The 14,447-nt window shown below is 41.7% G+C and overlaps 1 protein-coding gene across 7 annotated transcripts in view; it reads left to right on the forward strand.

The window, feature by feature from the left end:
* Nucleotides 1-14,447, forward strand: part of ALS2CL (ALS2 C-terminal like) — a 573,008-nt gene that overhangs the window by 491,125 nt on the left and 67,436 nt on the right. For 4 of the 7 annotated variants that reach the window (XM_085628751.1, XM_085628755.1, XM_085628753.1 and 1 more), the window contains 4 exons: nt 3,017-3,085; nt 4,534-4,569; nt 6,453-6,521; nt 8,012-8,188. In XM_085628751.1, coding sequence (XP_085484877.1) covers nt 3,017-3,085; nt 4,534-4,569; nt 6,453-6,521; nt 8,012-8,188 — 351 coding nt within the window. The remainder of the gene's footprint in view (nt 1-3,016; nt 3,086-4,533; nt 4,570-6,452; nt 6,522-8,011; nt 8,189-14,447) is intronic. The other 3 variants (XM_085628757.1, XM_085628756.1, XM_085628758.1) reach the window with 1 other exon arrangement.

Genomic DNA, 14,447 nt, shown 5'->3' on the forward strand with positions numbered 1-14,447 from the left:
GCTATGTCTCCAGGACCTGGCAAAATTGAAGTTAATCAGAATTACATCAAAGTTTCAAATGGTGGTTGTTCCACAGTTGAGTCACTGTTGCCCATGCTCCCCCCCTCAACCAAGCATCCAGGGAGCTCACTTAATCAAATGGTGGCCAATAGGTGTGTGGCGAAGCGTGTGGTAGGCGTGTGGTAGGTGAAAGGCTGGGCAGGTACACATACAGGTCCCCTGTCCAGGTATCGAGGAATAACCATGTATTTACACTCCTTATGAGGTATGCTCTTCCCATCAGCTAACATGGGGAAATAGTTGAACATACTTCAGGCTGCAGTAGTGGATTGCAGTGGAGTAGCCTCATCATGTTTTCTATCATTGGATTCACACCCCTTTCCTGTGGAAAAAGTGGTTTTGTCATTACTAGTTTAGAAATGCCTCTCCTTGGAAGTGGGCATTTCTCTGCTCTAAAATTCTTTGGGTGCCTTTGTGCTTGGCTCCAGTCAACACTGGAGTTCGGGGGAGCACATCTGGCATTGCCCAGCGACAGCTATAAAACAATGGGCATGCAACTGGAATGACAGACCTCTGCCATTTGTGGGCCTGGCTGGATAGATTGGAGGTAGATGTTTTGGCACTTGGCCTCTGGAGCCAGACCATGGCCCCAAATAAGATTAAGATCTGCATTCCACTGCCTCATTTAGGGCAGACATCTGTGGTTCAAAGGAAGACCCTCTGAACTACCCCTAACTTCAAAGGCACACTACAGTATAACTACTGGTGCCATACTTCAGCAAGGAAGAGATATGCTTGTGGGGACATGGGACCGGAGAACCTGAAATTGCATGGTGCAGTCTGCCAGAGGAATCTGTTGTGCTCAAGGAGGATTCCTGCCATTAAAAGGGACCTCATGCCCTTCTTGAATTAAGGCTGCCCTGGGCGGATTACCTCCTACTGTGTGGCACCCTGATGTGTGCTTTCCAAGGCTTGTTGACTTTCCCCTGTTCTTTCAAAGGGCTCAGGGACATCGAATATCTCTTACTAGGGACCCACATAATCTACCTGTGACACCCGGAGAGCGGTGTGTTCTCAAGTGCCCACATCGTATGCTGGATCCCAGCTGACAGCAAAGTGTGATCGTGAAACTAAGAATTGTGTCTGGAAACCAGAATGCCCGGTGTGGAGCCCCAAATTCTTGCCTGCATCTAAGGCTTGTGGCTTAGCATGCATAAGCATCTTGTTGGTGGTGAGCGGATTCACCAGTTGCAGAATCCAGTGTGGCCTGCTTTGTTGATCGTGCTGCATATCTCTTGTGCGACATGCCAGCTGCATGCTCATTGCGTTTGGTGTCCGATTCACAGGTTGCGACCCTCGGAGGTGGGGGTGTAACCATAGTGAGGCCTCATCTACCTCATGAGGTATTGATGAACCTGCGTCTGTATGTATGACCGAAACTTTCTGGTGCGCTCAATATCAATGCGCACCGGACATTGTGCCACTATTCCAGGAAGGTACGAAAATTGCAACTCTTCTTTGTGTGTGAACAGAGTTATCTGGTGCGACCCATATCAATGTGCACCAGATGTTTGCCTCATTTCCTGGCAGGTACAGAAATTGCAAATCTTTGTTGTGTGTGACCGGAATGGTCTGGTGCAACTCGTATCATCGCACACCAGACATTGTGTCCAGATTGCCAGGGTTTGACTGTGATCGAGGTGTACCTGAAGGGGTGCCTTCATTCGAGAGGTTCTTCTGTTTAATTCTTCGTTCATCAGTTGTTCCCTTTTTGGCCCTCAGTGCGGCGAACCAACTGGCGTCTCCTCATCCGACCTTTCCCAATTAAAGCATGTTGCTAGGTAGTATTGCCCGACTTGGGCCTGGATGGTGAGAGTGATTGACTGGGTTTGCAGTGCGTTATCAATTGACCTGCTGGGTATCAGTGCAAAGCATTAAAGTGCTGAGTGTGTATGTGTGTGAGCGCATTCCATACGGACCTGCCTGATATTGTTGAACTGCATGTCAGTGCAAAGTGAGTGTGTGTGTGGGAGTGACATTCTTTGATCCACCAGTGATTCACGACACTGGCCACGTTGCCTTATACGTTGATTTCTTGCCAGAAGTGCATTACATTTGACATTTGTTTAACCGGCGTGGCCTCAGCCTCGCAATGGTGCTAAAAAGTGGAATAATTCTGTGTATGTACATATTTCTGATATCGCTGTGATCTGGGGTGCAACCTTTAACTGTGTGTAGTTGAAATATAAGAATTACTAGGATGGGCCTGGGGTGGACAACTTGTTGGGTGAGCGCAGGTTATACAATGTGTGTAATCACTCGCCCCTGACGTTAGTGGTAGGTTCTGCCTAGCCCGGACATCGCCTCAGCCAACCAGAAAGTGCTAGTTCCAACAGTGTGATTGGCCTGTTATTTTTTGTATCTGCCATATCTAAACAAGGTTTTCTGTTAGAAGATTACCCACTTGCTTTTGCAGGCCACTAGGCCTGAACAGAAGGAGAGATTGATCAGGTTGTCTAGGGCCCAATTAATATAACTTGTAAGGTATTAATAGTACTTGGGTTATCTGGAGGGTCTTCTCTCAAGCCAGATAGAGCCAGGCATAAGTAGTCTACCTCATTCCTGGCAAGGAATTGATGACTGACCTTGGCCCTCTGGCATGCACATATAGGTTGCCTGCAAAACAACCAGGTTGATGATTTTGATGTCTTTTGGTGTTTTCATGTAATTAGGCTTGGCTAAAGTTCATAATACCAGATTTTCCTATTGCTCTAGTAATACACATTTCACCTCTACATAGGTCTGTAGGTGACCCATGGACCAATGAATGAAGATGTTTCCAATATGCTGCTCAATACCTAAGGAACTCCTCAGTGTATGGAGGTCTGCCCGTAACTGTATTTTCATTTGACCGATACCATGTATGATTCAAAGCAGCTTGCCGAAGCAAATGGATAAGAAAACATGGATGAAGATTGTTGGAACTTTGTTTAATACTCTTTTTACCAATTTGTAGGGATTTATTAAAGATTTCTTCACAGCGGGAAAGTCAAGAGATGTTAAGGCACGAAAAGCAAGAACAAAGGTAAAGTATTCTGAAAATATGAAAATCTTTGTGTTAATCCTACCACATGTAGATTACACTTAAATATTTAAGACACTATTTTGCCTTTGGCAGGATTATTCTTTAAATGTAAGTATCTGCTGCAACGCGTGAATTTTATGTTCATTAGAAGTGTTTTTTAATACCCTTTCCTAACTTTGGTAATAGTAGTACCTGATAATCATGTTTGCAAACTGCAATGATGCAAGGCATGTATTGTTAAAAACAATAAGGGACAGATTAACAAGGAGTTTTCAATATCTCAGTGTATTCTTGGTGAACAGAAAAGACACTTGCACGTTAAAATTCATAGAATTGGGGTAGGTGGAATCTTTGAAAGACAAAGTACATTTACTGTGGCTCAAAATCTGCCAACCTACTGGAATTTTTGGCCACCCTAAGATAAAGGATATGGAGGATTGGAAGCAAGCAAAATGCAGTGAGCATCTACAAATTTGCAGATTGGTGAGTATTTACAAACATTTTACAGGGTGTGTTGTAGTGGAAATTAATACTACTTTTGTTAAAGTAAGAAGTAAGTGTATGTATAGTGATCAGACTCAAATGTAATAAGAATATAAGAGAAGGTGCTTCTGCACGGAGAACAATGTTTCCTGTTGAAATGAGCAATAAAAATGCATATTTCAACATGATTACAACGTCATCTACGTTTCAGTGTAATGGAAGGAGTAACGTAAAGTGGCAGATTCCTGCCCATTCAAAGCAGTGCAGCCCCCAGCCCTTTGAGGGGTACAAACACTGGTTACTACAAGTAGAGTCTCAAGAGGCTTTACCAATGGAAACCCCAGACGCAGTGATCTATCTGTAATTGGCCAGAGAAGCCATTGCTGATTCCCACTGCCTCTCTCTGCCTCACCTTGCACGGACGCATACGAGGGAAATGTAGAATAGCCACGAAGCAAAGGAAGCTAACTCCCGACGTGTTGGGCCTTTTGTTTTTTTGTTTAGAGAAAACAAACTCCTGCTAATGGAGTAAGTCTTTTTTCTAAACAAGATACTTGGCCAAAAAGTGCTTTAAACATGGCTCCTGCTGGGCTAATCTGCAGTTTTGTGACTTACTCAGTCATAGCCCCTCAGATAACACTGAAATCCCCACTAGGCAGGTAGGGATCTCTAAATAGGGTAGATGAGTCCACCATAAAGGTGGCAAAAGCCATGGCCACCTCCCCTTGGGCATGCTGTAGAACTGCCCAACATGGTCTACATGACACCCTTACACTTGAGAAACATATAACTTGTGCAAAATCTGAATGAGTTTAATTTGGGTAGTAAGTAGGCCGCAGGTGAACAAATATATGTAAAAAAGAAGTGCTTAGGAACTCCAAATACATTTTTTAATCTAAATTTAAATTAACTCAATACAATATCAGTCCAATTTCGTATTCCACTCATGCAGCTTCTTCTTTCAGGTCCGGCCAATGCACAAAAATTGCTTGGGAAGCCAAGTAAGTATTATTCCAAATTTGGCTTGATGTAGTGATCATTCAAACACTGAGATTCTTCTAATCGATTTCAATATAAGGCTGGAGCCTAGGCATAATACTTTTTCTTTACAAAATCAACAACAGCCCAGCCAACTCGTTTTGTCCCTAACAGGGACTTCATCAGGGATTAAAAAAATCATTGCTCTCTCTTTTATTGATGCTTTTCTGGATAGATGTATCCCATCAAAATGCAAGAGTATAGTGAATGTGTCCCCAGTGGAACCTGCTACATTAAGCAGAATGGTGCCAAATCCCATCTACATGAATCAATGTTGTATCATGGGTAAAGCCAATACTGCTCTTGTTGTCCCAGGTGATTTCATTGAAGGAAGTTCTCTGTTCTTCACCCAATGTCAATGACTTTGCTCCAGTGATGTCTCTGTGCGGTGCCTTTTTTTAATCTTAATATGACCCACACACATTTGGTGCTCTTTGTTGTTTTGGGGAAGAGAGGAAATCAATGAATGGGCAAATGGAGGAAGGCTGTTTTTTAAGTGGTAAGGGAGGCAGCAAAGGCATACTGTGCATGAGAGGAATGTACTGGATGATATCCTAAACACTATCATTTCTTCTTGTTCTTTAATGGTGAGATGATATTGAAGATGTAGACTTGCATAAATTTAAAGTTAAGCCTCCATATTTGTGCACCATGGGAACTGCCTTAGAAGGCAATGAAGTTGATTTATTCTGGCAGTTCATTCACTGTGTTATCCAATCTCGGATTTTAGTGAATACTCAAGGAAGCCAAGTCACTTGGATAATCTCAAAATCAGATTATTTAAAATATCGTTTTAAACTCATGGTCACAAATTCCATTGAAATTTGTTTACACACACAACGTCTGAAAATATAAGGTTCTGAAATAGACAAACTGTGCTTCCCACCTAGGTTTGTGCTGTAAACAAATAGTTATAGACCTTAACACTTATTGTTCTTACATGTTAATTTCCCCATTGAGTCGCATTGCTCTGCTGATGCCTTTTGTTAAGCAATCTATTGTTTCCCACCTAGATGCACTCTACCAGTATTGTAAATGCTACATAGGTACAAAAATCCTTGCATTTGTTTCTCTAGATAGTAAACAGCTTTTTAAGATAGTCTCTTTCGATCGAATGCAATGCTGCACCACTTTATGGCTTCTAAATACCTCATTACGAGTGGGCCACAAATTGCGCTCCCGTTTGCACCCACAAGAGAGAAGAAGAGAAAAAAAGGGTTCACTCTGAAAATATTTAATAGAGAGCAACTTACAATTAGCTCCACATGTGCACCGATATTCAGGTGCAATTTCCATTCCTCCTATAACACAAATTAGAGGCTTCCAAATTTACACTAGCATATTGTCAGTCTGCTATAATCATGGCTAAAATTATATTTTTGGGTTGACATTAAAGGAGACCGGCTTATCTAAGCTTCACTTTATGTCTGATTGATCCAACAAATATTTATGTATGTGGATCAAGAGAGTTAAATATAAATAAAATAGATAAACAAAATGCCTTGTTCAACATAAGAACATGTTTGAAATAAAATAAAATACTTTTGCTTTTACTCCTTCTAAGAACCCTATTAAACCTAATGTAAATTTAACAGTGGGAGTCACAAATTAGGCAAAAAAAAGAAAAAGTCTTCGACCCAGCAAATTATGCCAGTTTTCTTCTGAAAGGTCATCGTAGTTATTTTGCATTACAAAACCAGACAGTTTATCGATTTCTTATGTGGTTTTGACATTGAAGAGAAAAGCTAAAATGACAGATCATGTGTTTCTATCTATAAAAGGGGTAAAGAATAAGCAATCATTTGCTTTTCTAATTTAGTATAACAAATGGCTTCTTCATTTTCAGGGATCTCCTTGATATCCCGACAACTCCGAAAACAACTGAGCTTCCAGAGAACCAAGAATCCGAAGAAAGGTAATTTACACGGGGAGTAGATTCCTTGCTCTCACTGTTTCTCGCTTTAGAAATTTGTGTTTTCTGATATGTGAAGTCCAGTTGCGGCCAGCATGGCTCTCGGTGAAAACAGCAAAAAAAAAACTTACCTCGAGGCCGGGTCCCGCATCTTCTCCGCTCCTGCTGTCCTGCCTCCGACAGGAACAGGAAGAAGGCAGCCAGGCCCCTGCCCCCAAGCCAATCACAATGCTGCAATGCAGCGTTGCGATTGGTCTGAGCACTCAGCCAGGAGCTGGAGAGATGGGCATGACTGGTTTGGTTGGCCCAAGAGGGGTGACCAAACAGTTAATGCGCACTCTGGAGTGGGCAAACCACGTCTGTGTTGCTCCGTAACCACAGCAGCCCCGCCCACCCGCCCGCTGGCAGGAAACATAAAATGATAATAACTAAGTTATTACCGTTTTATGTTTTTGCTTCCCGCACAGCGAGAAAGCAGTGAGATGACGCTCCTCTGCCATAGCGGAGGAGCGGCCACTGAAGTCAAATGGGCAGATTTTCTGACTTTTCAGATTCAGAAATAAATTAACATAAAAAAAACACAAATCTTACACTAAGTTAAAAATAAAATACATACATTCGTGTTAAAAATGCACTCAACAAAACAAATTAATCCATTTATATCCATGGTCATACAATAGTTGGTGTGGTTATTTTCATCTTTGCAAAAAGATAGATGGGAAACAATGCACGTTTCATGACTTGATTTGGTCAGCCTGGAAAAAAGGGTGCGATATTTATCACACACCTATGTTCTGATAGGAATGGGATCAGAATTTATCGGTAAAAAATGCAGGAGTGCCTTTGTTTATAGCACAATTTGTACTTGAGAAATATGCTGATTTAATCTGGCTGCCTTAATCAGGGTCCACGTGGTTTGTTTCAGTGGAAGAAGTAAAAAAAAACTAAGCAAATGCTCCTTGGCTCCGATTTCTTTCTTAATGTGGAATGGAATACATCGATTTTGTTACCCATTTCTTATTTTAAAAGTGGAGAAAACGTGTGTCATTATGTAAATAAATCGATCATAGATACAATTTCGTTTGTTCCGTGTTTACCCATCTGCAAATATCTTTGTGTAAAATACAACAAAGCAAACACTCCTTGCACAGTGTGTTACACGCTCCCTGCTGTCATTGATTGTTGTATGCTGCTTCACCTTCTAGCAAGGCTTTCGTCTTAGTTTGGAAAAATTGGTACTATTAAAGAGGATAATACTATCACAGGTTGTCCCCCGATTTTTAGAAGGGGTAGAAGGGCAATATAAATCCCCATATCAAAAATACGTTTTAATGATTAACCATGCAACACATTTTTTTTTTTTTAAATGATAAAAACTAAATTAGTTTCATTTTTACCTCACTACAGATATTTTTTATCTAGCCAGGATTTCAGTAAACTATTAGAGTTTGAGAAATGTTAAAGTGTACACTTGTTTTGTTTTTGATTTGCAGCTCCATTTTGAATTCATCCAGTTTTATTCTACCTCTTATATTGCCCCGGTTCTACCCCGAGCTCTCGATGCTGTACTTGGTTTACCACGAGCGTGAGGACGCCCTCTACTGGCAGGGCATTGTGCACCTTGGGTTATTCTCAGATATAAAGCTGCTGGAGTTCCTTGATGTTCAGAAGTGAGTATCTTTGTTTTATTGCTGGCCAGTTAAGCGAGTATAATTGTAATCTAGCTGACGTGTGAAGAAAAAAGTAGTCCATCAATTACCCCCACTGGTGACGTAGAGTGCAGTAGCTTTATCTGTAACCAAAATATTTATACTTTTGGCACTGAGAAGCAGCCACAAGACAAAAGCCAGCCCTACACAAATTTCCAAAAATAGAAAAACCCATCAAATACTTTAATCAAATTTCTATATAATTTCCAAGTGAGATGGGTTTACTGTTGCCCTATGTGTCTGCTGCAGAGCTATGCCTGTTCTGTATGAGCCATTCTGTGATAACGGAACACTTGTATTTTTGCTGCCTTTTTCGTGATTAGGTCCTGCACGAGTGCTGTCGACGCTTTGTCTGTTCTTTTTAAGTTGAGCTTGAACTGGTACTCTCTGTGCTCTGCCTCTTCCATGTGTGTGTCAAGAATGCTTTTACTGCTGTGCTCTAACCAGGGCTTTAAGTTGGATGAAAAAACTGGGGGGTCTCTCAAAGGGGCATGGTCGGTGTAATTAAGGGTGTGGCTTAAAAACAGGTAAACTAAAAAAGCTGTACTTAGCATAGTGTCCCGCCTGACTGGTATTTGGCTGCTTCTGTCTTTGCATCCAGATATACAACACAACAAGTAACATTATTCCTACAACAAGCCAGGACTATTGGCTTTGTCAGTGGCTCTTAGTTGCAAAAGTTAAAAAAGCAACAACTATGGATTCATTGTATATAATATTGAAAATGCTTCAGTTCTAAAATGATGAGACTGTGAAAGAACTACAACCAGGCTCTTTGAAGACAATAAAGGGTGGTAGTGCTGCAGAGTTGGAAAAAAAACCAACACCTATGGTGAGGGCAAAAATGGAGAGCCCGATAGGCACCCGTTTGGGCACCTGCTTTTTAGAACTGCCGGTGTTGAGCACGGCAGGATCCGGCCCACTTAAAGCCCTGGCTCTAACCCCCCCCCTTGTTGAACCTTATTAGGCGCATGCACTGGGGTACGACTACCAGTGTTCTCTTCACACAGCACAGAGAGTGTACAAGTCTCATAATGGTGGCAAGAGGGGTAAGGCAGGGCTGCATTTTAGCCCCACTTTTGTTTTTATTTTATATTAGTGCTTTGGATACAGCCCTGGGCTCTTCTAGTAATGAAACCAATAGAATAGGCTCTAATCCATTCCTGGTTTTTCTCTATGCAGACAACGGCGTTTTAATTGCACAAACAGTTAATGTTTGCAAAACCTTTTAAATCGTTTTATGATTAGTTTAAACCTTAAAGTGAACCATCAAAAATCTTTCATTTTAACTAGTGGTCCTAAAAAAACAAAATTAAAAAGCTTTTTTTATAGAGGAAACATCAATTACCAAGATCTACAATTTTAACTACCTAGGTATTTTGTTAAGATGATTTGACATGGGGTAGACTCATAAATCAAAGAGTTCAGAAAATGGGGACAGTCTATGACTCCATTTTTAAATTTGCAAGAAAGCTGGGCCACAAGCCTATAAAGGAGATGACTCAACTTTATAAGAGTAAATGCCTTGCCGTAGAAAACTATGGAGCAGGTGTGGGGGTTTACGAATCTCTGGAGAGGCTGCCGGCAACTGAGAATACATTTCTCTGCAGGCTCCTATCTATCCCCAAATCTACCTCTAACTTCATTTTCCTACTTGAACTGGGTATGGGGTTTTTGGAAGATGTTCTTAAAATGGCTTCACTCTTACTCTGGGTTAAGATATGGAGTACCCCTGAGGCCGACTTCTCTAGGTCTATGTGAAGGACTGTATACATTTAAATAACAATAGCTCCATCCTATGGCTGGCCTATGTTAAGAATATTCCGTCTAATTTAGAATTAAGAACACTTTTGATTCTCCAGATAGTTGAGGACCACAAGCAAAAGCCTTAGTAAATCGAAAATACCTCTCATATAGAGAGGAGGCTGGAATGGTCAGAGATATAGATATGTCTTCAGTATTGAATTATATATACATTTCTACCACTTCCAGAATGGAGCCCTATTTAAAATGTATAGTAAATCCCGAACACAGATTTTACTTAACAAGGTTAAGATTAAACACAATCCGTTTTCTATTTGCTTTTCCTTGTCCTGGATCTTGGTTTGCATCTTTACCATGCTGTCCATGTAATGCTTCTTCCACTCAAACTACTGCGCACTCTATGCTGTATTGCACTTTATACCATACTTTGAGAGTCGGCTTTTTATGCACAATTTTAAAGCCTGAGCATTTTATAGTTACCAAGGAGGATGTTTTTTAAATGTTTATCTTCTCCGGAAAGTTGTTGTGCTGTTCTTACTCACACTGCTGCTGGTATCAAATTAAGAAGGAGATATGCTTTATGAAACTGGAACATTTTCTTAAGCCTGTTGAATGTATGTATTTTATTCTGTGCTTTTATGGTCATTTTAATGACCGAACAATTATTTTTGAAAATAATTTAGCTGTTCCAGGATTGAGCATGTAACCATGCAAGGTCTTTTAAATGATGAAACTACTTTGTGGAATGGTCAGAAAACCCATCTAACCAGAGGGCATCACTTTGCTTCCCAGGTGATTGTGACTGTGTGTTCACTGATGTCCGTAACCAGATGGATAGTTCTGTCTGTGTCTGAAACCTTAGTCTTAACAGCTTTGAGGTCTTCAACTTTTTTTGTAATAAGACCTACTCATGTTTAATGCAAAATACCTTGAAGTTCAAATAGACATCCAGTGAAACAAAATTACATTATTGGCCAATTCCATACAAGATTCCAAACAGTGATCACCTCAGTTCATCAGGCAGGGTTGCCAGCAGTAATGTAAAAAGCCATTTTTACTTTGGAATTACCCTATATGTGTAATATGTGACAACTACAGCTGGAAAGCTCCTTGCACCAAGGTAATACTATTAGTAATTTTGCATGCTTTTTCACTCAAATATCAAATTTCAATATATTTTGGGAAACCTGTTTTCTGAGTTCTGAAAATACACACTTTTTCATCTCCAATACAAACTTTTCAATTTTGGGACACCAAAAGTATGTTATGTTGTCTATATCTTTTTACTATCACCCCTGAGGGTATCCAGATGTTTCGGTGGTGAGTGGGGTTAACCTTATGGGGACTTACTCATAGAGTGAAGTCTTCAGCTTCTTGTGGAATTCAAGAAGAGAGGGAGAAGCTCTAATGTAAAGTGGGAGATCGTTCCATGCTTTGGGGGTGATGTATGAGAAGAAACGACCTCCTGCTTTGCTTTTGTGTATGCTCGGGATGTGTGCTAGTAAATGTTTGGCTGAACGAGGTACCTGGAGGATTGGTAGAAATGTATGTAGTTGTTCAGGTAGGCAGGGCCTGTGATGTGCAATGCTTTGTCACCAACCAGAACCTCTAAGATGTGTCTAATGTGTGAGACAGCTGTGATATCCTTAGCTTGCAAAAATTATGTAAACTTGGACATAACTTTGCTTACAGTTGCCTGAGCCTGAATAATATTTACTTAGTTATTAATCTAAGGGTGTTTAACAGCATTCACAGTACTCAAGAGAGAGTGGTGCGAACTGAGGCTTTGTCTTTTGATGATGTTACATTAGATCTGTTAGGTCTGTTGAGTACAAAGTCAAAGTAATGCTGGTAAAGATGCTCTTGGTTAAAATGAGTCTGGTCTGGTCCTTTTTGAGAATTTAGAGGGAATGAGTGATCACAACAGAGATGTTAATTCTGAAACATTTGCCTATGAGATCTTTATGATTGAGGCATAATTTTGCTCTCCAAGGTCATATAAAATCTTGGTAATATGTAAGATAATGCTTCTGTCAGAAGCATGAGTCTGTAAGAGATTGATGGGCAGAGTGATCACTTCTGTCAGATCCTCATCCTGTAACATCTAAATGACAAGATGTCTGAACATTCAGGGTTCCTTTTGCTGCCTGAGGCACAGGCATGACAGATATGTGTAACCTGAAGGATGGCACTGCTGCCACCAGAGCCTGTTAGTTCTGTGTAACATAGTATCTGGCTCTTGTGAAAAGCTAGTAAGTAAAATCTCTTTAACCTGAGTAACAGTTTTGCTGCAGTAATTCTGCACCTATAACATCCATTTGTCTTGAAAGATATGGGACAAAATACTCCCTTTAGTACTTTATAAGGATATTGCAAGTCACCAGTCAAGTTGTGGAGAGGTGTGGCTCACTGGTTAGAGGCGGCAGATCCGCAAGCAGAGAATCGGCCAGGGACCAGGGTTCAATTCCCGACGCGGCAGGGTTGTGGACCAGGGTCAAAACGGACTCGATAATTCTCGCCTCGGTACCTACTCTAACCAGGAACACACTCGGCAACTCTGGGCATTAGCTTGCCTCAACTCCACAACGGCCCCCCACATTCGCCGGGGATGCCTGGTTTCACCTTGGAGATACCCAGGAGGGACCATCTCACAGGGATAGCCAGGACGGGTTCCCCAGCGGTCTACAGCGCCACGACGCCTCAGGGCAGCAGTGCGCTTTACAAGACACATACATTACATTACATTACATTACCAAGGTGTACCATAACCGCATAGAGACACTAAGCAGCAGGCCAAGTTCCGTTATTGGTCACAGAACGTCAAGGTGGCTTGCACAATCCCTAAAATGTGAAGTAAAGGGGTATCTTATCCAATAGAATATGCAGGTCTCTTGCACCCTCCTTTGCTCACATGTGGCACTCTGTCATGTCATGTGTGACTCTTCACGCCAGAGCTGCATTTCTAGTCAAAAGCACTTTGCATCCTGTGATTTTCATTGCTAAATACAAAACTCCATGTCCCAGAAAGCAACATGTTGCCTTCTAAAAATCTAGGGTTTTCTGGAAAGTTCACATGTGATACGAGACATCTTTGCAGTTATATTCAGACAGCCTGCATAAAACAGCAATACCAGTTTATCCCAAAAAACTGTTGTAAGGCAGAGGAGCAAGCAAACGAGTTCCTCTAAACTAAACTTGTGAAAGAAATGATTCTTGCTGTTTACATGGAGAGTCTCATCTCACTTCAGCATGCTACTTGAATAGACTGCATATGGAAACGAGAGACATGATAATGCGGCTCCATACAGTGGCGGCTGGTGACATTTGAAAGTGGTGAGGCATAAAAGTTCGGTATGAGTGCTCTGTGGCGAGGAAGGACAACTGTTGTCACAGATCAGTGGATGCTTCTCCAGCTAGGAGATTTAGGACACATGACAGACTGGCACATGGCACCACCCACACTAACATTTAACATATACATAAGACCAGTCATCGAAGGCGGCACCGCCTTCAGGAACATTTAACAGTTTTCCCAAGTGGCAGCACCCACAGAAATGTTTAACCCTGGACAGAGTGATCTTGGCACCCAGGTCCACTGAACAATAGGTGCTTTCTCCGTAATGGATCCCCTATCTGATATGTATATTTAGCCTGGTGCTAATGCCGGTTTATCAGAGTGCACTCAGGATGGGAGTGGAAAGGGAAACTGATGGTACCTGGTCAAGAAATACTGTAAACAGACCAGCCACCTCAATTTCCTAAACTTAAGCAGCGGCTGCTGGTCTGAGCCTGGACATCCCTGGAAAAAGCGGATACCACCAACTCCTTGATCAGGAGCAGCTGGCGCCACAGGTGTAAAGCAGGCCAAGGACCAAAGTGTAATTCTTGCAGTGAGTCCCACCTGATTTTCAATGCAGAAATCATTCAACAAAATGTATGCTTGGATCATACTGCAGATGAGCACCACCGGGTTCTGGACTTAAAAACAAGGTGTAAAAACGTGTCTTTCTTCATCGTCACTTTGGGACTAAATGAGAGGGGCCTATTTGTGAGCCATGTTTGGAGACAGCACAGACAAGTCGGAGACTGGGCCCAGACACTGGGAAGACACTGGGAAGACACACAAACTTGTGCACTCTCACAGAGTACTACTGATTTAGGCAGGAACACATTGGATTGAGGTGCTCTCCAAACACATGCACTGTTTGTAACCTGCCATTTCTCTGCTCATCGACTCATATTCAATGAGCTGTTGTTCTCAGTTGTAAAAATGGATTTTCACTTCTTCATCCCACTTGCATGGGGTTTCATTTTATAGGCAAGACCACCCCAAGCGTCCTCTTGTTCCTGCCCTCGTTGACGCACACTCTTCCCTTCCCAGTGGTGACAATCAGTGCCCGACTCCATGCCTAAACATGTTCAACTCAAAACTCCTCGTCCTCTTACTTCTTTTACA

The sequence above is a fragment of the Triturus cristatus genome, chromosome 10 (assembly GCF_964204655.1).
Source record: "Triturus cristatus chromosome 10, aTriCri1.1, whole genome shotgun sequence".
In the NCBI taxonomy this organism is placed as follows: Eukaryota; Metazoa; Chordata; class Amphibia; order Caudata; family Salamandridae; genus Triturus; species Triturus cristatus.